The sequence below is a fragment of the Neovison vison genome, chromosome 11 (genome assembly GCF_020171115.1).
Source record: "Neovison vison isolate M4711 chromosome 11, ASM_NN_V1, whole genome shotgun sequence".
NCBI lineage: Eukaryota > Metazoa > Chordata > Mammalia > Carnivora > Mustelidae > Neogale > Neogale vison.
The window spans coordinates 175,916,808-175,942,616 of NC_058101.1; the positions used below are offsets into that span (position 1 = coordinate 175,916,808).

At 34.1% G+C, this 25,809-nt stretch overlaps 1 protein-coding gene across 1 annotated transcript in view; it reads left to right on the forward strand.

The window, feature by feature from the left end:
- LOC122890375 (A disintegrin and metallopeptidase domain 3-like) overlaps positions 1–25,809 on the forward strand; it is a 120,380-nt gene that overhangs the window by 14,898 nt on the left and 79,673 nt on the right. Inside the window, exons 5-6 of the mRNA XM_044225999.1 lie at positions 16,697–16,773; positions 17,242–17,419. Of these exons, the coding sequence (XP_044081934.1) occupies positions 16,697–16,773; positions 17,242–17,419 (255 nt within the window). The remainder of the gene's footprint in view (positions 1–16,696; positions 16,774–17,241; positions 17,420–25,809) is intronic.

A 25,809-nucleotide genomic window follows, 5' to 3' on the forward strand; every position in this document is an offset into this window, starting at 1 on the left:
TTGCAGTTCAGAGCTGCTGAAGCAGCTGGGACTGGCCAGAGAAGAGGGGCCATCAGATGTATGATACTTTTTGCAGGGAGGGGAGTTGTCCTCATTCCCTTGACTAAAGATTAGGCCGCCTGTGTGCTGGCTAAAACTCTATGAAGAGCAGAGAGTAAAATGAAGGTAATACTAACTGTCAAACAGTGCTGGGAGATGTTGGATTTTCAGCCTGGGCAGAGTGGAGTGACATTGCTAAAATCCCAGACATTCAGCTGAGACCAGAAAGGCTAATCCTAGGAAGAAGGCTCAAGCTCTAGGGTTAAAAGATACTATTACCACCTCTGTTTCCTACCCCAAGGCCTAAAACAGCAACAAGAGGATGAAGGAAGGTTGCTATTAAATTAATTGCCTTCCAATACAAAATGCAATACTCTGTAAAGGGTTAAAGCATAGTAGAGGAAGGAGCTAATGCAGATAAGGGTAGAAATCAATGAGATAGAAAAAAAGGATTTAAAAAATTAAAGTCCAGAATTTAGTTCTTTAAAAGAACTAATAACATTAATAATCCCTAGTAAGACTAATCTAGGACAAAAACTACTTACATCAATATTAGGGATGAAGGGAGATATAATTAGTCATACAGAATATAAAATGATATTTTGAAATATTATGAAACTTAATGTCAACAGATTTGGTAATTTAGATGAAATGGACAATTTCCCTGAAAAGGGCAGCTCAGCAAAATTGAGGGGAGTAATAATAGAAAATCTTCATCACTTGAAATCTGTTTAAGAAATTGAATTTCTAAACAACTACATTCCCATGCCAGGTTTAGATATTTTCACACTTTACCTATTGAGAGATATTACGGTTGTTTCTGATTTAGCTATTAAAAATAAATAATGTTTCTATGAACATTCATATGCAGTTGTTATGTGGATATAATTTTTACTTTCTCTGGAATGCATGTCCAGGAATATGATTGCCAGGTCCTATGGTAAGTATGAGTTTATTTATTTATTATTTTTTAATGTTATTTACATTCAATTTAGTTAACGTATACTGTATTACTAGTTACAGGAGTAGAGTTTAGTGATTCATCATTTGCATGTAACACCCAGTGCTCATCACATCACATGTCCTCCTTAGTCCCCATCCCCCCACCCACCTCCCCTCCAGCAGCCCTCAGTTTGTTTAATTACTAACCTGTTTTTGGGAGTAGCCTACCATTTTACTGTCATGTATGAGAAATAAAAAGGGCATTTTTGACACCACTTGGTGTTATCACAATTTCTTTTTTAAATTTTAGGCATTGTGATAGATAGGTAATTATTTTCTTATGTAACTTTGATTTGCATTTTCCTAATGACCAGTGATGTTGAACATATTTTCTTGTGCTTGTCATCTTCTGTGAAAAATTTTTTAATATCTTTTACCCATTTTCTAATTGGATTGATTGTGTTTCTATTGTTGCTTTTTTAGCAATCATATATTCTAAATACAAGTCCTTTGCTAGATATGTCATTTGCCAATATTTATTTCGTCTATAATTTATTTTTTTATCCTCTTCTTAAGGTACGTCATTGATCAGAAGCTTTTAAATTTGATGAGGATTAATTTATCAACTTTCCCTTTTATGAATGTTGGTTTAATTATCAAATCTAAGAATTTTGTATATTTTTAGTTCTTAAAGATTCTGGTTTTTTTCCTAAAATTTTTATCATTTTATTTATACTTAATTTTATGTTCATTTTGATATAACTTTGTATAAGGTTTGAGATTTGAATTCATTTTCATTGTTTTGACTGAGGATGTGTGTTTTTTTTCAACATCACTGATAGAAAAGGCTGTTCTACATTAAATTGCTCTTGCATCTTGGTTAGAAAGTCAGTGGGACATATTTTTGTGGTTTTATTTCTGGGTTCTTCATTCTGTTCAGTTCTTTTATGTGTCTATAATTCTGCCACTATCATGCTGTCTTCTCTAGTTTACTTGCATTTAAGCATTTATGTAAACAATAATGATTCTTCTAACTTTATTCTTATCTTCCAAGATTTTTAGATTATTGAAGATATTTTGTTTTTTCATATAAATTTTATTTATTTAATTATTTATTAAGAATTTTATTTATTTATTTGATAGAGAGAGAGAGATCACAAGTAGGCAGAGAGGCAGGCAGAGGGAGAGGGGAAGCAGGCTCCCTGCTGAGCAGAGATTTCCCCCCCCCCAACATGGGGCTCAATCCGAGGGCCAAGAAATCATGACCTGAGCCGAAGCCAGAGGCTTAACCCACTGAGCCACCCAGGCACCCCTTCATATACATTTTAGACTAAACTGCTCTATGTTATACAAACAAACTTGCTAGGATTGTGGTAGACCGTATGTCAAACCTATGCATCTGTTTGGGGACAACTGACATCTTCACTATGTTGAGTCTTCCAATCCATGAATTCAGTGAGTCTCTCCATTTGTTTGGACTTTCTTTATGTGTCTTTATTAGCATTTTGTAATTTTAACATTTGGATTCTGTACATCTTTTTTAGGCTTATACCAATGTATTTCATTTTCTTTGATGCATTTGTAGATAGTATTGTATTTTAAGTTTTATATGCTTGTTATTATCTAGAAATGCATTTTGTTTTAATCTCATGTCCTACAAACTTGCTGAAGTTACATATTAATTCTATGATAATTTTTTGTATGTGTTTTTTTTTTTGGTAGAGTCTTTGAGATTTTCTACATAGACTTGTCATTTACAAATATGAAATTTTTTTAAAAATTTTCAATCTGTGTGCTTCTATTCTTTGCTTTGCCTTTCTATGCTTGCTACAACTTACAGTACTGTGTTGAATCACAATAGTGAGGACAGACACCCTCATTTCTTCCCAATTTTAAGGATAAATTATTTACTCTTTTACCATTTAGGACAATGTTAGTTGTAGGGTTGTTTTTAAACATACTTTTTATAAAGTTGAGGACAATCTCCATTTCTAGTTTGCTAAGATCTTTTTTTAAATATCAAAATGTGGGTGTTTAAGTATATCAAATGCTTTTTCTGCCTCAGTTGATAAGATCACATAAATCTTTTTCAGACTATTGATATGATGTATTACACCTATTGATGTTCAAATATTTAAAACAGTATTGCATATCTAGTAAAGTTACAGCTTGGTCCTCATATATAATTCTTTTTATTCATGACTGAGTTTATTTGCTAACAATTTTTTGGTTTTGTGGTTGTCATCAAATTTTGTGAGAAATATTGGTCTGTGAGTTTGTAGCCTTCTTTTTTTGTACTGAATTTGTCTAAGTTTTGTATTGGGCTAATAAATTAAGCTGGGAAGTATTACCTTCTCTTCTATTTTCTGGAAGAAGTTGTGTCAAGTACATGGTAATTCTTAAGATATTTGGTAAAATTCTTCCTTGAAGTCACTGGGGATTTATGTGTGGGGGGGAGGAGATTTTTAATTACCAGTTAAGTTTATTTAGTAGTTATATGACTATCTTATTTATCTGTTTTATATGTATTGTTTTGGTGGTTTGTGGTTTTTAAGGAATTGGTCCATCCCATCTCAGGTGCGGAGTTTAGGGGTGTAATTTTATCATGGTCTTTATTATCCTTTTAATGACTGCAGGAGTATTCTTTTTCTGACATCAATGTTTGTTGTCTTCTCTCTTCTTAAGCTTGTCAGTCCAGATAGAGATTTTTTCAATGTATTGAATTTATCAAAGAACCAGATTTCTCCATTCTGTTGTCTTATTTTTACTGTCATAGCATTGGCCCTTAAGTTTATTATTTTTTTCACTTATGCCTTACTTGGGGTTTATTTTCCCATTCTTTTCTAACTGTTGAGGGAAACACTTATATCATCAAGCTGTGGCCTTTCCTCTTTCCTGTTGTAAGTAAGCATTTTAGTGCTAAAATTTCCTGTTCAGCACAGGTTGAGCTGCAACCTGAAAAAATATTTTTTCATTTTAATACAGTTATGTATATTTTTAAAATTTCCTTCAAAGCTTCTTGTTTGACTTATGAATTTTAAAATGTGTGTTGTTCAATTCCCAAGTGTTTGGAGATTTTTCGTGTTGTCTGCTGATTTCTAATTTGATTTCATTTCGGTTAGCAAATATACTCTATATGATTTTAGCTCTTATAAATTGGTGAAGGTTTGCTTTATGATCCAGTATATTATATGTGTTAATGAATGCTCTTGGATAGTTGAAAAATATGTGCATTCTGCTGTTGGGTTGGAGTCCTCCATAAATGTCATGTAGATCATGTTGATTGATGCTGTTGTCCAATTCTGTATTTTTACTGATTTTCTGTCTAGTATATCAATAACTGAATGCAGTGTATCGAATCCATCATTTGTTATTGTGTTTTTCTGTCTTTCTCTTTTAGCTCTATCAGTATTTGCTTCACATATTTTGAAGTTCTATTTTTTGATGCCCATGCATTTAGGATTGTCATGTCTTCTTGATGGATTTATGCTTTCATGAATATGTAGTGAGTCTCTTTGTCCCTAGTAGGTTTCTTTGCTAATAAGTCCACTTTATCTCTTTATTTTTTATAAATATTTTGATGGTATATATCTTCCATCCTTTTAATTTCAACCTACCTACGTTATTATGTTTGAAGTTAAGTTTCCTATAAAGAATAGTTGGGCCATGGTGATTTCTTTTCTCCTATCTATCCTAGCACTTAGTATTTTATTTGGTGTTTTTAGACTTTTACATTTAATTACTTATATGTTAGGAATTTTGCTTGCCGTAACACACATATGTATTTCTCTCTTTTTTACCTGTGTTTCTCATTCTGTTGTTCCTCTCTTATTGCCTTCTTCTTTGTTACTTGAATATTTTTAGAATTGCATCACTTATTTATAGTGTTTTAATGTATTTTCCTTATAGTTTTCTTAACATTTGCTTTAGATATTACAGTATACATATATAACTTATAATAGCTGTACTGTTGTGGACCTTTTACTAGATCAACTGAAATACTAAAAATTATTTCTATGTAGGTTTCTTTATCCTCTGCATTTTTAAAATATAATTGCCAAAATATTCCTTTCCATATCTCAAACATCCCATGATATTGTATGATTTTTCTTTCAACTACTAAATATGATTTTAAAAATTCATGATGGAAAAGATAGTCCATTATATTTACCACTATTTTTACCTATTATGTTTTCCCAAATCCTTGATGTTCCATATCTTCTTGCGATAGTCATTCGCATTTTTGGAATTTCTTTCTGATATTCTTTAGGGATATGTGTGCTAGTGATAAAATCTCCTGGTTTTCTTTTGTCTGAAAAAGTCTCTCTTTTTCCTCCATTCTTATTGGATAAATTTCCCAGATAATAGAGTTTATGTTTGTACCTTTCTTTCAGTACTTGGAAGTGGCATTTCTTTCTAGCCTTTCTAGCCTTAATTACTTCTTTTTTTTTTTATTTTTTTTAAAGATTTTATTTATTTATTTGAGAGATAGACAGTGAGAGAGAGCATGAGCGAGGAGAAGGTCAGAGAGCGAAGCAGACTTCCCATGGAGCTGGGAGCCTGATGTGGGACTCGATTAGCCTTAATTACTTCTGATGTGAAATCTGCTATCATTCAAATTGGTGTTCCTCTATAGGTTATGTAACACTGTTCTTAGGTTACTTTGAAGATATTTTTTTTTTGTTTTTTCTAATTCCTAATTAGCATTTTTGTTGTTGTGGGTTACTTTGGATCCATTACCTTTTCAGTTCACACAGCTCATGGAATCCAAATGTTTATGTCATTCATTGATTTGTGAAATATTCAGCCATATTTCTTTTTCTTAATTTTTACTTATATTTTATTTTATGTGATAAAATACTTAGCATGAGTTCTACTCTCTTAACCAATCTTATATATACATAACATTATTACTGACTATAAGTATGATGTTTTATAGAAGATGCTAGAACTTATCTTTCTTGACTGGAACTTTGTACTCATTGGTTAGTAACTATCCATTTCCCCCTTTCCCCAACCCCTGGAAAAAACCATTCCAGTCTTTGGAGGTATGAATTTGAACATTTTAAATATTTATATTTCCTATAAAAGGAATCATGCAATATTTGTCTCCTGTAACTGGCTTGTTTTGCTTAGCATAATGTCCTCAAGGTTCATACATGTCACATATTGCAGAGTTTACTTCTTTTATAAGGCTGAATAGTATTCCATTGAATGTATATACCACATTTCTTTATCTACCTATCTATTGGTGGACCATTAGGTGGTATCCACATCTTGTCTATTTTGGATAGTGCTGCTGTCAACACAAGAATACCAATATCTCCTTGTGATCCTGATTTCAGTTCTTTTGAGTAACTGCACAGAAGTGACATCACTAGATCATATGGTAATTCATTTTTTTAGTTTTTAGAGGAACTTTCACTCAGTTTTCTGTAGTAATTACACCATATTTTACTCCCACTAACAGTGTACAACAGTTCCAATTTCTCTACATCTTTGGCAATTCTCAGGTCTTTTTTAATATGATAATAATTATCCTAACAGGTGTGAGGTGATACCTCGTTGTGCCATTGACTTGTATTTCCCTAATGACTAGTGATGTTGGGTATATTTCATATACCTGTTGGCCATTTGTGTATCTTCTTCGGGAAAATGCCTATTCCACAGTTTTAACAATGTTATGTCTTCCAATCCATGGACACAGAATGTCTTTCCCTTTGTGTCTTATTTAATTTCTTTCATCAGCACTTTTAGTTTTCAGAGTACAAGTCTTTAACTTCCGTGGCTATATTTACTCCTAGATATTTTATTGGTTTTGTGTATGTGTGTGTGTGTGTGTGTGTGTGTGTGTGCATATGTGTGCACCATTGCAGATGGAGTTGTTTTCTTAATTTCCCTTATAGATCGTTGTTAGTAAAGAAATACAACTAGTTGCATTTTTGTGTATTGATTTTGTATTCTGCAACTTTATTGAATTCTTGTGTGTGTGTGTGTGTGTAATCTTTAGGGTTTTCTATATATGAGATCATGTCTTCTGCCAACAAAGACAATTTTCTTCTTCCTTTCTGATTTAGATGCCTTTTATTTCTTTTTCTTTTCTAATTGCTGTAACTTCCAGTCCTAGGTTAAATAGAACTGGTGAGATGGGCATCCTTGCTTTGTTTCTGATCTTAGAGGAAAAGCTTTCAGTTTTTCATTGTTGAATATAACATTAGTTTCATAATTAGCCTTTCATAAATAGGCTTTTTATTATATTGAGGTAATTTTCTTCTATTCCTAGTTTTTTGAGAGTTATTATGAAAGTATGTTGTATTTTGCTATTTTTTCTCTGACTGTATTCAGATGATTGTGTGATTTTTATACTCTGTACTATTAATATGGTTTATCATATTAATTGATTTTTGTGAATTAAACCATCCTTGCACTAAAGGGATAATCTAGCTTGGTCTTGATAATAATCATTTTACATATTTGGATGACATCATATTTGATTTACTTGTATTTTGTTGAGAATCTGTGTTTATATTCATGAAGGTTATTATAGTTTTCTTGTGGACTATGTGGGTTTTATACCAGGGTAATGGTGTCCTCATAAAATAGTTTTGAAGTTTTTCTTCCTGTTTAATGTTTTGGAAAAGTATGGGAAATGTTGTGATTTTTACTTAAATGTTTGGAAGAGTTCATTAGTTCATTTGGCTTGAGGCTTTTCTTTCTTATGAGATTTCTACTACTGATTTATCAAGACTCCATGCTTGTTTTAGGTTTGTTCAAATTTTCTATTCATGGTGGTGCCTGGGTGGCTCAGTGAGTTAAAGCCTCTGTCTTTGGCTCAGGTCATGATCCCAGCGTCCTGGGATCGAGCCCCGCATTGGGCTCTTTGCTCAGCAGAAAGCCTGCTTTCCTTCCTCTCTCTGCCTACCTGTAATCTCTATCAAATAAATAAATAAACTCTTAAAAAAATTTCTATTCATGATTCAGTCTTGGTAGGTAACATGTTTCTAAGAACATGTCCATTTTCTATAATAATCAGTTGTTGGTGTATAATTATTAATAGTACTCTTTTTTGATCCTTTTTATTTTTATGACCTCAGTTTTAATTTCTTTGCTTCCATTTCTCCTTTTGTCTATTTGTGTTTTCTCTTTTTTTCTTGTTTTGGCTGGTGATTTGTCAGTTTTTTTTTTTTTAAGATTTTATTTATTTATTTGACAGAGAAAGACAGTGAGAGACAGAACACAAGCAGGGGGAGTGGGAGAGGGAGGAGCAGGCTTCCCACAGAGCAGGGAGCCCAACGTGGGGCTCAATCCCAGGATCCTGGGATCATGAACTGAGCTGAAGGCAGATGCTTAACGTCTGAGCCACCCAGGTGCCCATTGTCAGTTTTATTTATCAAGTTCATAAAAGCGACTAAGTTTCATGATTTTTTTTCTGTTACTTTCTTCTTTCTTCTTCTTCCCCTTCTTCTTTCCTCTTCTTCTTCTTGAGTGGTAATACAAAGCTCCCAAAGAAAGAGGGGACCTGAGAAGGTTGCCCTTTTTATTTACTTATTTCTGCTCTAATATTTGTTATTTCTTTATTTTTGCTGCTTTGGCTTTAGTTTATTCTTCTGGTTTTAGCTTTTGTTTATTTCTAAGTAGGCTCCATGCCCAATTTGTGTGTGTGTGTGTGTGTGTGTGTATTTTTTCCTATTCAGCCACTGTATGTCTTTTGTTTATGGAGTTTACATTTAAATTATTGATAGTGAAGTTATTTAGCATTAAAATTTTATTAATTGGTTTGTGTTTGTTTTGTAATTATTTTGTCTGTCTTTTCCTATCTTCCTGTATTCTATTGTGTTTTATTGATTTTTTTTATCTTTTTATTTCCTAGTCTTTTCCTTTTGTGTAATTTCTATTGGTATTTTCATTTTGGTTACCATACGGCTTACATGAAATACTGTATAGCTATGACAGTGTATTTTAAACAAATAACTTCAATTACATAAAAACATTTAGAAATTTATAACTCCCCCTCACACATATGTTATTAATGTCACAATTTACATTATTTTATATTTATGTATTTTTAAACTTATTTTAGTTATAGTTTTAATATTTTGCCTTTTAACATTCATTTTAGAATTAAAAGTGATTTACCCACCAGTATCTCAGAAATAGAGTATTCAGTATTTTCTATATATTTACCCTTACCAATGAGTTTCATTCATTTTTATGCCCTTCTATCATTGTTTATCACCCTTTCATTTCTACTTGAGAAACTCTCATTTGTATGTCTTGACATGTAGGTATAGTGGTGAGAGCTACCCTGACTTGGGAAACATTCTTTGCCATGTCTGATTCTGATGCTTACTCTTTCTCCTCAAATTGTTTTTTTTGACTTTTGGTATGCCTTGTAACCTTTTTCTTGTTAGTTGGACATGATGTAATGGGTACAAGAAACTGCTACAAACATATTTAGTGCTGGTGAGATGGGGGGAGAGAGGAGGTATCCTACAATCTTATGATTAAGTCTCAATTTTGTAGTAAACTTATGCCTCTGCATTCACAGGTGTTTCTCAGTTTTATTTCCCCTGAATGCAGGTTCTCTTATGAACAGAGTATCTGATGTATTTCAGAATGATTTCTTTTCCCCTCCCATTGCTGATAATATGAGGGCTTTTTTCTCTGATATTTACTGTGGCATCTTTGTCAAGCTCCTGTAGGTAAATCTTGCAAAAGTGTGGGGGCTTCCTCGTGAGTTCTCTGGAATTTTTTTTCCAGATTTGTCCATACTGATCTAACATTTCATCAGTTATAATCAGGATGACAGGGGCCAATGGGTGGCTCAGAGGGTTAAGTCTTTGCCTTCAGCTCAGGTCATGGTCCCGGGGTCCTGGGATCGAGCTCCACATTGGGCTCTCTGCTCAGCAGGGGGCCTGCTTCTCTCTCTCTCTCTCTCTCTGCCTGCCTCTCTGCCTACTTGTGATGTCTCTCTCTTTCAAATAATCTTAAAAATCTTAAAAAAATAATAGTAATCTTAAATCTTAAAAATCTTAAAAAATAATAATAATCTTAAAAATAATCTTAAAAAAATAATAATAATCGGGATTACATGCCGTGGTACTGGTTCCAGTAGCACTTTTCACTACTGATTCTCTACTTCAGTAATCTGCAACTCTCTGTGTTCTCTTCAACCCTGGAGTATGTGATTTTTGCCTTGGGTCCTTGCCTCTCTTGCAAATCCAAGAAGACTTGTTGATTTTTCAGTCTGTTCAGGTTTTTGCATTCTGTTATGGTAGAATGTTGACTTCCAAGCTCCTCACATGCAGAACCAGGAAACAGAAGTTTCTTATTCATTTCTTCAGATTTGTAGTGTATATTTTTGGTTGACTTTTTTTCTTCTCAGTACTTTGAATATATCATTTCACAGACTTTCGGCTTGCAAGGTTTCTGCTGAAAAATCTACTGAAAGTCTTAATGTTGTTCCATTACATATGATATATCCCTTTTCTCTTGCTGTCTTCAAAATTTTCTCTTTATATCTCACTTTTGACAATTTAATTATAATATAGCTCAATGTGAATTTCTTTAGGAACATTTTATTTGCTGTCTTTTGAACTTTTATATCTGGATATTAATTTTCTTCTATACATTTGGAGGGTTTCAAGCCATTATTTATTTGAATAAGCTTTCTGTTTTTTAAAAATATGTATTTGATACATAACATTGTGTAAGTTTAAGGTATATAGTTTTTGGATTTGATGCATTTATATATTTCAATAGGATTATCACTACAACACTAGCTAACTCCTTTATCATGTCACATTTTTCTTTCCTTCTCTCTCTTTGTTTTCTGAGCCTCCTATTATGTGTATATTGTTCTTCTTGATAGTGTTCCATAAGTCCCCTAAGTTTTCTTCACTCTTTCAATCTGTTTCTTTTTCCTACTCTGAACTGTCTTTGAGTTCAGTTGTTTTTTCTTATGCTTAATCTAGTTTATTATTGAAACTTTCTAGTGAATTTTTTGGTTCAGTTTCAGAGTTTCAGCTCTGTGATTTCTGTTTGGTACTTTATTTTTTCAAGTTTTTATTTAAATTCTAGTTAGTTAACATAGTAAAGTGTGGTATTAGTTTTAGGAGAATTTAGTGATTCAGCACTTACGTATAACACCCAGTGATCATCATAGCAAGTGTCCTCCTTAATATAAATCACCCATTTAACCCATCCCCCACCAGCTTCCCCTCCATCAACCCTCAGTGTGTTCTCTATCGCTAAGAGGCTCTTATGAAAAAAAATAAAAATCTATTATGGTTTGCTTCTCTCCCCCCTCCCTTTTTTTTCCTTTCCCATATGTTCATCTGTTTTGTTTCTTAAATTCCACTTATAAATGAAATCATATAGTTTTTGTATTTTCCTTACTGACATATTTTTCTTAGCATAATAGATTCTGGATCCATCCACCTCATGCAAATGGCAAGATTTCATTTTTTGATGGCTAAGTAATATTCCATTATATATTAAAAAATCACATCATATCTTCTCTTTATCCATTCATCAGCTGATGGACATTTGGGTTCTTTCCATAGTAATGCTGCTATAAACATCAGGGTGCATGTACCCCTTAAAATCTGTATTTTTATATTCTTTGGGCAAAATCCTAGCAGGGCAGTTCCTGGGTCATAGGGTAGTTGTATTTTAAAATTTTTGAGGAACTTCCGTACTGTTTTCTGGAGTGACTGCACCAATTTGCATTCCCACCAACAGTGTAAGAGGTTACCCTTTCTCTGCATATTTGCCAACATTTGTTGTTTCCTGATTTGTTAATTTTAGCCATTCTGACAGGTGTGAGGTGGCAATTCATTGTGGTTTTGATTTGTATTTACCTGAAAATAAGTGATGTTGAGAATCTTTTCATTTGTCTATAAACCCTCTGGTATCTTCTTTGGAAAAGTATCTATTCATGTCTTCTGCCCATTTTGTAATTGGACTGTTGGTTTCAGCTGTTGAGTTTGATAAGTTCTTTGTATATTTTGAATGCTAATCCTTTATCAGATATGTCATTTTCCAATATCTTCTCCCATTCCATAGGCTGCCTTTTAGTGCTGTTGATTATTTCCTTCACTGTGAAGGTTTTTATCTTGTTCAATTTTGCTTTTGTTTCCCTTTCCTCCAGAAAAGTGTCTAGTAAGAAGTTGCTGTGGTCAGTGTCAAAGAGGTTTATGCCTGTGTTCTCCTTTAGGATTTTGATGGCTTCCTATCTTACATTTAGGTCTTTCAGCTATTTTGATTATTGTTGTTTATGGTGTAAGAAAGTGTTCCAGTTTCATTCTTTTGCAGGCCGATGTCCAGTTTCCCAATACCATTTGTTGAAGAGACTGTTTCTTTTCTATTAGAAAAAGACTTTTATTCCTACTTTGTCAAAGATTAATTGACTATAGAATTATAGATCCATTTCTGGGTTTTCTATTCTGTTCCATTGACCTATATATCTGTTTTTGTGCCAGTAGCATACTGTCTTGATGACTACAGCTTTGTAATATATCTTGATGCGTGGAATCATGATGTCTCTAAGCTTTGCTTTTCTATTTCAGGGTTTCTTTGGCTATCTGGGGTCTTTTTTTTTTCCCATACAAATTTTAGGATTGTTTAACCTAGCTCTGTGAAAAATGTTGGCATTTTGATAGGGATTACATTAAATGTACAGATTGCCTTGGGTAGTATAGATATTTTATTAAAAAATATTTTTAAATTAATTTATGGGAGAAGGGGCAGAGTGGGAAGGAGAGAGAGAGTTTTAAGCAGACTCCCTTCTGAGCACAGAATTCCATGTGGGGCTTAATCTCAGGGCCATGAGATCATGATCTGAGCCAAAATCAAGAGTTGGATGCTTAACCGACTGAGCCACCCAGATACTCCAGGTAGTATAGACACATGCTGATCTGTTAGGGGTCTTGCCACACTGTGGTCAGTGCCAGTTTGTCCCCGAAACCAGTCATATGACCACACAGCAGTTCAGAGTTTATGGTAAAGTTAAGGTTTACTGCCCTCAGCTGGTGTCTCTGTCTCTGTGCTAGTGAACAAGGCAGTACATTGACACTACTAATTATTTTGTCCTTAGAAAGGCAATTCCAACAGTCCCAAATGCACTCAAAGAAGGGGAACTGTTTTTCCCCATTCAACCCATGGGATTTTCAGACCGTGCTGCCTGTTCCTGGACTTTTGCCCACCTTCCCCACTTGCTAAGCCCACCAGGCACCACTACAGTGATGGTGTGGACTTCTAAAACTTCATCCTTTGAGCTCTGCTGCTTACAAAAACTTGTAGTAATCAGTCTCTCTCCTTTTCCCAGTCAGTGGTTTTGGGACAGTTTTTCTTGTGCAATCCCTTGTGCACACTTTCACTCTTTTTCTCTTCCTCTCTTTCTCTCTGACTCCTCTCTCCGTAATCAGGGTTCCCTCCCCTTCACAGCACCCACAGTTCTCTCCTCCCCCAAATCAAATCTGTGCAGTTCCTACCTTGCACAATGTGGCTGTTTCTCTCTACCTGTAGATGTACAGTTTGTTCTCTGTCCTCAGATTGATTTATTGGGTGTTCAGAATAATTTGATATTTACCTAGCAATGTTCAAGGGATAAGGCAAGTTCAGGGTCCCCTTCCCCTCCTCCATCTTAATTCTATCATCTGTTTCATACTTTAAGAAAATATTTTCTATCCTTTTTTGAAATTCTCACTTTGTTCAAGCATTGCTCCCTTGCCTCTTGGAGTATTTTTAGTTCTCTGTGAAGTAAACTATTTAAATTAACTTCATTAGAATTGGTTTCCAGGGATATTTCTTTTGTTTGAAACTTCTTTTCCTGATCCTTCATTTTACTTGACTCTGCTTTGGTTTCTGCTCTTTAGGCAAAACTAATTGCTTTGAACAGTCTTAAACTGATGGGCCCTGCACATAAGAGGATCCTAACAAGTCATCCTGGCCAATGATTATGGGGGCCTCTACCAAATCTTTATCTCTCCAAGAGGAAACATGCATCTGTCTTTTTCTGCTCTGTGTTGGGCAGGAGAGAGAATCAGTAGCATCTACCCTCACAAGCTTCTGCCTCTATTCTCACCCTGGCAACTCTACCGTGCTTGGTCCGTCTATACTGCAGGATTGGTGAGACAGATGCCAATTCTTTGGGAATTTTTGGTGAAGTAAGAAAACTGCATGCATGGATCAACTTTTTTTTCCCCAGGGAGAAGCAGAGCTGGCATCTTTTTGTCCATTTAATCTGTGTTTAGTGGGGACACAGGGGGAGAAATCAATAGTGTCTACTAGCCTAAGTCACCATCTCCATTTTTGCCTGGATTTTGGCTAGAATTTGCTGAATCTATTAGAGCTCCAAGACAGGAGAAAAGGGTTCTAGTTCTTTGGATAACCCCTCCAGACCAGAAAAATTGGGGCACTAGACATGGACAAACCCTTCTCGTGCTCCGGGTCAAGCTGGGAGCCAGAGTGTCTTTTTGTGATCATATTGCAGTGGACTGGGGCAGTGTCCTTGTTGAAAGGGTATACCAAATCTTCAAATTGGCTGGGTGAGTCTGATTTTGCATTCTTCCAGAGTTTGCAGGGGCCTTTTATTAGTTTCTGTTTCCTTATAAAGGAAATATGTCTGTGAATTGCTGCTGAATTAGTTTTTTGTTTTTTGTTTTTCTTTTGTTTTGTTTTGGTTTTGTTTTTGCTTTTGTTTTTTTAAGGGATGGAGGGTTCAGGGCTTCCTGTTCTACCATCTTTCTGGTCAGAGTTTTAGCCTTTATTTTGTTAAATACTTTTTAGCCCCAAATTCTTTCTGTTCTTCTTGTCAGATTCTGATATGTATTTTAGATCTTTTGTTATTGTTCCAAGTTCCTTGAGGCTCTATTCATTTTCTTAGTTCATTTTTCTCTGTTTTACATATTGATCAACTTCTATTATATACAGATCAACTTCTGTTGATCTGTTCTCAAATTCACTGATTCTGTCCTTGCCATCTCCACTCTACTTATGAGCCTAACAAATATTTTTGTAGGTTTGTTTATTATATTGTTTAGTTAAAATATTTTTATCTTTTTTATGGCTTCTATTTATTTCCTGCTCTTTAATTTTTTCAACATTATTTGTAATTGGTTACAGAAGCAATATTTTCACAGCTACTTTAAAATCTGTTAGTTCCAACATGTGACTCATCTCAATATTGTTATCAGTTGTTTTTTTTTCTCATTCTTGTGATTTTCTTTGTTCTTGGTTTGGCATATGATTTTTGGTTGTATTCTTAGCATTCAAATCTAGTTTTTAGACAGTAACCCAGGTTAAGTTTAAATTTATTGTGGTTTGTTGTACCAATAAAAATTTCACTTTGGGGGGATTAATACTATTATATTGTGATTCATTCTTCTGGCTCTTCTCAAGTGCCCGTTTGATCTTTGCTGGTGCAGCCTCTAGTGGTAAAAGCTACTTTCCTGGGTCTTGGCATTGCTAGGTGGGGTTGGTTGATGAAGGTCCCATGGGATAGAGAACATTTATTCTGTCTCTTCTCTAAGCTTGTCAGTGCACTTCTCACTCTCTCTGTTAGTGCCCCATGGGTGAGGAAAGTTCTTATCTGGGTCATTTTTTGTGCTTTGTGTTGGGAGTGTTGAGAATTATCTTATGAGGCTCATTTTCTCCGCTGGCACAAGGCCAGAAGCTACAGAGTCTGAACTACTCTCTGCTGCTGGGTAGAAGGTTGGGACATGGTTTGCCTTATACCTTTTTGTGAAGGAATTGTAGCATAGTCTGCTGGAACTAGTGCAGGAAGAGGTGGTTGCTGCTGCTCCTTGGCCTGGGTCAGAGGATGCTCTGCCACTATTTACTGGGTGGTGGATGGGAGTTAAGCCTAGTTTTAAGAAAAAATGAATGGTTCCTGATGGAGAGGTATGTCTGGGAGGAATAACATATAAACTAATTCATAGGCGAGAATGTGATAACACTGAAGTTTTTATAGCACAGCATTAAAGGAATAGGTTGGACTCTAGAGATCAGCAAATTTTTAAGGCAGGAAAAGGGAATATTCAATGAATGAGAATATTAGGGGCAGGCCTGGATAAACTCATGCTGTGAAAGTTCATGGTTAGGAGAGCTTGAACTAATGATGGTGAAATATTAAATAGATTGAATAATATGGTGAGATATTAAAGAGAAATAAAAATGAGGAAATATCAGTATACTTTTGGGTAACTTAGAAAAAAAGTGAAATGTTCACATTGGAAGTCAAATTAATATTATTTATATTGAGTTAGGAGTTATAGATTATATATTCAAGAATGTCAACTATACTCAAATAAAAAAATTAACCTGATAGAAGAAAAAAATCCGAGTCATTAAACATAATACTGTAAAATAAACCAAGATCATAGAACAGAGTAAAGCAGAAAAAATGTTTACAAGTTAGAAAAAAAAAACAATAAAATTGTGGCTGAGAAAGAAAAGATAAGAAAGTTATTCTTCAAAAACTTAGAATTATAGCAAGAATTATTTTGCAGAAGAACAGCAAGAGTCATTACTTGTAGGTAAAAGTGGTTTAAGAGAAATAGGCTATGGGTAGGTAACAAGGAAGTGGGATATCTGGTGAATAATATATGGTAATGACTAAATCTGAATGTTTGATGATGAGTAGGAAGTAACGGTAAACCAAAAACTTTATTTAAAATCATTCATAAATGTATCTTCATATACTCCCATTTAGGGCCATTGCTTTTATCAAGGATATGCCACAGAAGTTCCAAAATCAGCTGTGACGCTTAGCATCTGTTCTGGACTCAGGTAATGGCATATTCCAGAGGCATACATGATTAAAAATTTTGCATGACTCTTTAATTTTTAGAAACATCTTGAAGGATAGAGTGAAAGCAAAGAAAATAGACTTTGGTTGTTTCTTCTCATATACTTATCTCTTCCTCCTCCTCTTATCATTTTTCTTATTTCTTTGTCTCCATCCCAGGATCGCAGTCATAGAATTTATGCAGGAAAACTCCCCCTAGTATGAGGAATATTCACATTCCTCAGTCATACTAAAACCACAATAATCCTAAATGACATAATAGACAGAAAATGGTAAAATTAAGTTTGAAAGTTTATCCATGTAAGAAGGGATGATTCTTAGACTTTAGACTACAAAGACCACTATTAAATTTCTATGAAATGTTCTTATTTAGTGGTGATTTATATTCTCAGTGGAAAATCTATATTAATTATCTTTTTATTTCTTTTTTTATGTGTTTAATTATCTAGGGGATCTTTGCAATTGGAGAATGTCAGTTATGGCATTGAGCCATTGGAATCTACAACTGTATATGAGCACATGCTTTATCAAATAAATAATGATAAAAATGATTTTTCTCCCTCAAAAGAAAATTTTCTTATGCCACATTTGGTACAAAAGTCCTACAAGATCCTTGTGAAATCAAAAGTAAGTAACTCCTTTTATGAAATCTTTGTGTTACTGCTAATAAATTTATTCACATTGAGATGTGTTATATTTGGGAAAAAAATTTAACTGATATTGACTATACTATACTAAAACCTTCTGTTGTAAGATGCCTATTTTAAATATTTTTTTGTTTACTCATAATATTTAGAAACTGTAATAGATACAATCACATATAATTTAAAAATCAAAGTACTCACATTTCCCTAATTGGAGGTGTTTTTATGCATATAAACACAGTTTCATTGTTACCAAATTTGCATAATACTAATATAATGATATCCAAATTTGCTTATTATTAGTTTGTTTGTGTGTTCCTTCACAATACATGTTTTCTTTATTATTTGATAAAAAATTAAAAATAGAAAAGAGGGAAGAAATTATTCCAAAGATCATCATCTAGAAATAGTGCTTAGAATTTTGGATTATTTGTTCCAATTCTTTTTCTGTATCTGGTTACAAATGTAGATTTACAAATATATTTTTTCAAACAAAAAATGATAGAACCACATATGCCTCTTTGAAATTTCCATTTTGCTATTAAGAGGATAATACACATCATGTTACACTTACTATTATTTGCAATTAAATAATATGCATGTTAGTATCTATTAAAATATTAAACATATGCATTTTTCAAGGAAAAAAGCATAGACCATAATGTTAGTTTCTAAAGGTAAATGCACATTGCTGTGGTATCCACTGTGATCATTTTTTTTTTAAGATTTTATTTATTTATTTCAGAGAGAGAGATCACAAGTAGGCAGAGAGGCAGACAGAGAGAGAAGGGGAAGCAGGCTCCCCGTTGAGCAGAGAGCCCGATGCGGGGCTCGATCCCAGGACCCTGGGACCATGACCTGAGCCGAAGGCAGAGGCTTTAACCCACTGAGCCACCCAGGCACCCCTCCACTGTGATCATTTTGATGTATACTGCTCTATAGTTTTTCATATATATATATGCATAAACTTAAAATGTACATATTTTATACAATTATGTCATATTTGCATATTTATATTTTCACATTAAGTAACCAGTTTGCATGAATGTACCACAGTTTTGAAAAATTACACTTTGACTATAAATGCTTACATACAAAGGTAAGCATATTTCTCAAGGTTTTTTTGAGATATATATATGTATATACCTATATCTATATATATCCTAACTTCCTCTTCATTTCTACAACTTTATATTTTATCATCGGTGGTTAAATAAATGAGTATCTGTCCACACACTGTCATCACAATTGGATATCACATTGAAGAGAAGCAAAACAAAATAATTATGAATGAAACCTGAATAGAATTTTTGATGAACTCCGTCTCCTTATTGCTTCAATTTGCTTTTATTTATTTTGATAATAAGTGGTATGAAAACAGATTAATAAAACTATACTTTCTGAAACTCAAAAAAATGATAAAATGTAATTATATAGAGAGATGAAAATTTCATTTTTAATAAAACTCAAATGTGACCCCAAACTTTATGCCAACTCTGGAAATCACCTGCATATTGAGATACAATATGAGATACAATTGAAACAATTTTCACTTGTGAAATAGAGCACTATCACATAAGTAAATTGAAAAACTTTAAAAGAGTGCATGAATACTCCTCTGTGGCAGAGGAAGAACCTGAAGGGATGGACATAACTTTGGAAAAGACAAATAACACAGTACTTGAAGTCATCCCCCTCCAGAATCAGCAAGAAGTTAAAGATTAGACAGCATACAGATAACATGCTGTCCCAATTGCCTTGGTTTGAATTCCAAGTCTGTCTGTTTTACCCACAAGAACCTGGGCAAATAACATAACCTTTCTGTGTTTAAATGTTCTTATCTGTGAAATAATAATAATAATAATAAATAATAATAATGATATTACTTTCCTAATTCATACAGTTATTTCAAAGATTTAAAAAGTTTATAAGTAGAAATTACTTAGTATGTGGACAAATTAAAAAACTGATCAATAAAAATCACTACTATTAGTAGTTACTCACTATAGTTTCTAATGTAGTGGAGCAAGGTAATTGCAAGTAATGATGGAAAATCTGAGTACAAAACAAAATGTAATAATGAAGTAAAATAGAGACAAAAATTTCAGAACGTAAGAAGTAACCAGAATTATCACTGCAGGAATGGAGATAAATAAGCATTGATATGTGTTTGTGAATTTTATTTTTCATGAAGTAAGTCGATAATTGTCTTTCATCCTGAATTTAGTAGACTTATCTTTAAGTTAGGTTAGGCATGCTTTCATATATGACCAGTGCTTTTACAAGCACAGATATATAAAATTAATATCTTTACTATATCAGATTTTTAAAAGAAACAGAAAAAATAAAAGCTTAAAATTTAGATATATTGGTATATTTTTGAAAGTAAACAGAAAAAACTTATAAACGAGGTAAACAACTTCATCATAACCAGAGTTGAAAAGTAGACAGAAACCAAACAAAATACAGTAAAGGGCTTATCTGTTGAAAGCATCTTGGTCACATGCATTTACTCATCCCTTCCTTAAACCCCCCCTAAAATGAAAATGGATTTTTAAAATGGCAAAAACATACAGAAACAAACAAACAAACAAAAAAAAAAAAAAAAACAGGAAAGGAGTAGTAACAATGGACAACGAATAGCAGACAGCTGGTTTAAGAACCTGAATTCTAAACTAGTAATTGGAATAGACTATAGGAAACTTGAAATACTGCAGTACTATTCAGATGTTTCTGGAATTGCACGTCCAGTTCCCCTAGGGTTTTTAAAGGTGGGCCTAAGAAGATAACTGGTTGAAAGTAAGTTGTGTAAGTAAGTAAGAAACCTTCATTTCCTTTCTTAACTAATTGTCTCTGATGTAGACGGACAGATCGTTGAAAGCTGTTTTCCTTGGGGAGTCTATGAAATGGGGACACCAGGCACGGATGTTCTATTGTATTTCCCAATAGAGGAGGAAAACCATACTAAACTAGTGTGATTAAGTTAAACCTGGCACACTGGATATTGGGAACCAGTCTTACACATTGTAAGAAGTATATTGGAAGACCTCCTCTTCAGGAGGGAATCAAATCAGCCAAAATAAAAAACAAACAATAAGAACAAAAACTAACCACATTAACAGTAGGGTTTTCCCAACCAACAACCCAGACAAAATTATTCTTTGTAAAGACAAAAGTTCATAAACTCCATATGTAGTCATAGTGATGTTGAAATAAGCTATTAAATGCTCAACTGCTAATATGAAGAGGCACTAAACATATGATAAAATAAGTTAGTATGAAAGGTAGAGACATGAATAAATCAAAATTTTCAAGTTTGAAGTACCAAAGAATACAGAGGGTGAGGAAGACACATGGTAGAAAAAATATTTTATCCACAAAACAAGAATGAAGTGATATTTTAAAAATAACTTTGAGTGGATAAGTAACAGTTGTTGGAAATGAAAAGTAGGATAATAAAAATGTAAAAATTCAATAGAAATTTCAAAGGATAAAATTCCAGAAATTACACAAAAAGAAAGAACAAAGATAGATGACAGAAATTTGAGAGATAAGGAATGGAATTAAAATAATAACATGGCTGGCCCCCTGGGAGACTCAGTTGGTTAAGCATCTGGGTTTCCACTCAGGTGGTGATCTCGGGGTCTTGGGATAGAGCTCTACATAGGGGTCCCTGCTTAGCAGGAAGTTTGCTTTTCCCTTTTTCTCTGGCCCTCTCCCATACTCATTCTCTCTCTCTCAAGTAAATAAAACCTTTAAAAAAATAAAGTAACAATATGGATGATAGAAGTCTCAGTATGAATAAATAGAGAAAATTAGACTGAATAACTCATAAAACAATTTAAGAAAAATTCTCAGAATTATTTAAGATTGGGACACCTGGGTGGCTCATTTGGTTAAGACTCTGCCTTCAGCTCAGGTCATGATCTCAGGGTCTTGGGATTGAGCCCCACATTGTGCTCCCTGCTCAGTGGGGAATATGCTCCTTCTTCTCCCTCTGCTCCTGCTTGTGTGCTTTCTCGCTCCCTCTCTCCAATAAATTAATTAATTAATTAATTAATTAAAAAAATCTTTTCAAAAAGAATTACTTTAGGTGATTTCTAGACTGATATTTTAAAAATTGGTTTCTTATATATGACCAGAATGCAGAATGGCATGAAAATTTACCACAGCAAAACTGGAAGTTGAAGGGCAATGGGGCAATTAGTGAGACAAAATAATTTCCAATCTGTAATTCTATACCAATCTAGAACTTCAGAATTGAGGGTTTTTTGTTTTTTTGTTTTTACTAAAAACCATTTCTTCCTAATGTGAAATATTCTTCCCAATATATAAAACAAGCAAACCACAAAAGGAAGAAAGAGACTCTAATCTCATCCTAATTGAAGATAGTAGCCAGACACAAATACAACCAAGTCCAAAAACAATAGTTGTCAAATATTGTGAACTTTCAACCAAATGAAAAGATGGAAGAATTGTGTAAACAGGTGTTCTCAATCTGTATTTTTCATGAGAATCACTATTCCGTCAAATGCCACCAGATGTTGAAGTAAACAATTCTGTCAGTGGCTTAACAGGTTTATGTCTTGCTCATGAAAATACCAAAGTGGATGAAACTCTAATAGTTGATTCCCTTCCTAGCTCTGAATGGGGGCTCGTAAGGACACCATACTAATTTATTTGATTTTAGAGTAAGGGGGAAAGGGTATGTACATCCCCTTCCATGCAGTTGAGCCTGGGCAGGTGTCTCATTGACATCTTCTCTTAGAGAAGGATGCAAACATTTTTAGATAATTGGCCCTTCCTTCTTTCCCTCCTCCCTCCCTCCTGCCCTCTTTCTTTTTTTTTTCTTTCTTTACCTTCTTTCCTTCCTTTTTTCCTCCCTCCCTCCCTTCCTTCCCTCTCTCTCTCTCTTTCAAGATTTTATTTGTCAGAGAAAGAGAGAGCACACAAGCTGAGGAGCAGCAGGCAGAGGGAGAAGCAGACTCCCCACTGAGCAGGAAGCCTGACTTGGGACTAGCTCAGCAAGTAGCCCAATGTGGGACTTGACCCCAGGGCCCTGGAATCGTGACCTGAGCTGAAGGCAGACACTTAACCAACTGAGTCATCCAGGCAACCCATTATTGGCCATTTCTTATAATAAAGCAAAAGTGTAATAAAAGTCACTAATCCCCACGCACTGTTCAAGAATCGTTTGACTTGAAAGAACTATATATATTCTAAAATAATAATAATTTGAAAGGAATAAACATGGAGTATATGAAATATAAACATAAAATATAGGATAGAAAAAACACAAAATCCAAATTGAATGAAAAGACTGTATATACTGCCTCATAGGTGCCACATATTGTTCTAAAAGCTTTATATGTGTGTGTATATATAAATATATATGTACATATATATAACAATTATACATATAGCCAATCTTTCCAGTTCTTTAAGCCATTTTAATGTTACCATTATCTCCCTTTATATATCAGGAAATAGAGATTTAGAGAATTTAAATTATTATCTTGGGAAATTCTCTGGTAAATGTAGCATTAAAACTCAAACCCAGAGAATATGACCCCAGAGATATGTTCAGTAGTAGTTTAATGGTCTACCTTCATATAGTCTATTTAAAAATTCCTTGAAAGTGCTCAGGAAATAAATGTAAGTGAAAAATAAAACTAATTTTAAAATGAAAGACATTGATAAAAGAACTACTGAATAATGGTAGACATTGTGGTAAAACCCCAACTTACAACTTATGTCAATTTGACAGGGCCACATGGCCGAGATAGTTATTTTTTCTGGGAATTCCTGTGAAGTCGTTTTGTTTGTTTGTGTGTTTGTTTGTTTTTAAAGATTTGACAGAGAGAGATCACAAGTAGGCAGAGCAGCAGGCAGAGAAAGAGGGGGAAGCTAGCTCCCCATTGAGCAGAGAGCCTGATGCAGGGCTCGATCCCAGAACTCTGGGATCATGACCTGAGCTGAAGGCAGAGGCTCTAACCCCCTGAGTCACCCAGGTGCCCCTGTGAGGTCGTTTCTGAATAAGATTAATCTAAATCAGTGACCTTTGAATAAAGCAGAACGTCCTCCATAATGTGGATGGGCCTCGTGAAATCAGGTGAAGTCCTGAATGTAACAAAAGGATTGACCACACCCTTAGTAAGATAGAATTCTCCAGATGATTACCTTTGTACTGAAACTGTAGCGTCAGCTCACCCTGGATCTCTAAATTGATGATTTCTAGACCTAAAGTATAATGTCAGTTCTTACTAGGTTTCCAGCCTACTGGCCTTTTCTTTCTAGCTTTTGAACTTGCTAACCTCCATAACATGTGATTCAATTCCTTATAATCTAATTATAAGAAATAATCATATATATCTTACTGGTCCTGTTTTTCTGGGGAACCCTGAATAACTGAGTATGAAAGGCTGATAATGGCAATTCAAGATAGTAAAAATGACATTAATGAATAAAGTAGCACCCAAGATATTTCTATTAAAGAATAAAATTTTTAAAAATACTCCTGAATTAAAAAAAATTCTTAAGAAACCTGGCAACTTGAGATACAATATGATTAATATATTAGACTTTATAAATAGATAATGAACTATCTCAAAGGCATCTTGGCCTCAAAATCACCCATAAAAGTAGAGAAATAGTCTGGCTTTAGCCTTTGCCAAATGAAGTGCTTATAAGATAGCGTGTAATGTATATCTAGGGTGTATAGAGTGGCTTCTCTGGAAGGCATAAAAATCCCAACAATTTTTTATCTAGTCAAGTTGCCATTATAGTTTAAAAACATTCATACTTTTTCAAGAATTTTGAGACTATAGTATCTATGGGACTTTGAAGCACTATTTAAATGAGTAGAGCAGAACAGGAATGAAACAATTTAACAGATTTATGTAGAAAGACACATGACCATATCAATAGTTCCAGAAATGTCATTTGGTCAAATTCAACTCCCATTCATGATAAAAACTAGAATGTAGAAAACATCCATGATCTGTCTGTGCCCCTCACGTGAGCGTATAAGAGGAAGATAGCCATTTGCTGTCTTCACACCGTACCTGCTGGTGCCTTTATCTTGAACTTCCCAGCCTCCAGAACTGTGAGAAGTAAGGGTACATTGTTTAAGCCACCTAGTTTCTGGCATATTTATTAGAGCCTGAACTGACTAAAATAGCCTGTAAGATTAGGAATAATGCAAGGCTGTCTGCCCTCACTGTTTCCAGCCAACTTTTTCCTAGAGTTTCAATAGGAGAAAAAATAAAGGGCATACAGTGTTGAAAGAAAAATAATGTCTTTTTTTTTTTAAGTGACCTAACTCAGTACATAGAAAATATTATACAATTTCCACCAAAGTTATCAGAACTAAAAAGAGAGTCTAGCAGGGTCACAAGAAAGAAAGAAATTGATGTTAAAACGTTTAGTTTCCTCAAATGGATCTGTAGAGTCAGTGTAATCCCAATTGAAATTCCAGAAAACATTTTTGTGGAAATTGGTTCTCAATTTTATAAGGAGAGATGCAAAGATCATAGATTATTCACATGGTTTTCAAAAACAAGAACAAAATGAAGGACTTACATTGTTTTTTTTTTAATGGGCCACAGTGTAAATATTTAAGATTTGTGGGGCAGGTGGTCTGTTGCAGCTACTTCACCTAGCCTTTGTGGCATGAAAACAGCATAGAAGATGTATAAACAAAGGGGGGTGACTCTTTTCCAATAAAATTTTTTTATAAGGCAGGTGGCTATATCTCGGGGCATAGTTTGTTGACCCTTGCTATAGATATGCATATTGTTATTATTATTATTTAGATTTTATTTATTTATCAGAGAGAGAGAGAGGGAGAGAGCACAAGCGCAGGCAGACGGAATGGCAGGCAGAGGCGGAGGGAGAAGCAGGCTCCCTGCCGAGCAAAGAGCCCGATGTGGGACTCGATCCCAGGATGCTGGGACCATGACCTGAGCCAAAGGCAGCTGCTTAACCAACTGAGCCACCCAGGCGTCCCTAGATATGCATAATATTATTGATATAAATGTTGACATATAGATCAGTAGTAGATCAGAAATAGACCCACATGCTATTGGCTGATTGATTTTCCACAAAGGTACTAATAAGGACTTTGGAAGACTAGAAATGATCTATTGAATGAGTGGTGCTAAAAGACTGGATATTCACAGAAATAAAATCAATTCTGGCCCTTATTCAGGAAAATTGAATTAAAGCATAGACTTAAATGTTAAGGTTAAACATAAAATTTATAGGAAACTTAAGAGAAACCAAATTAACGAGACGCAAGCCTGTAAAAGATGTTCATTGGGAAAGATGTTCAATATCATTCATTAATCATCAGGGAACTGCAAATTAAAATGT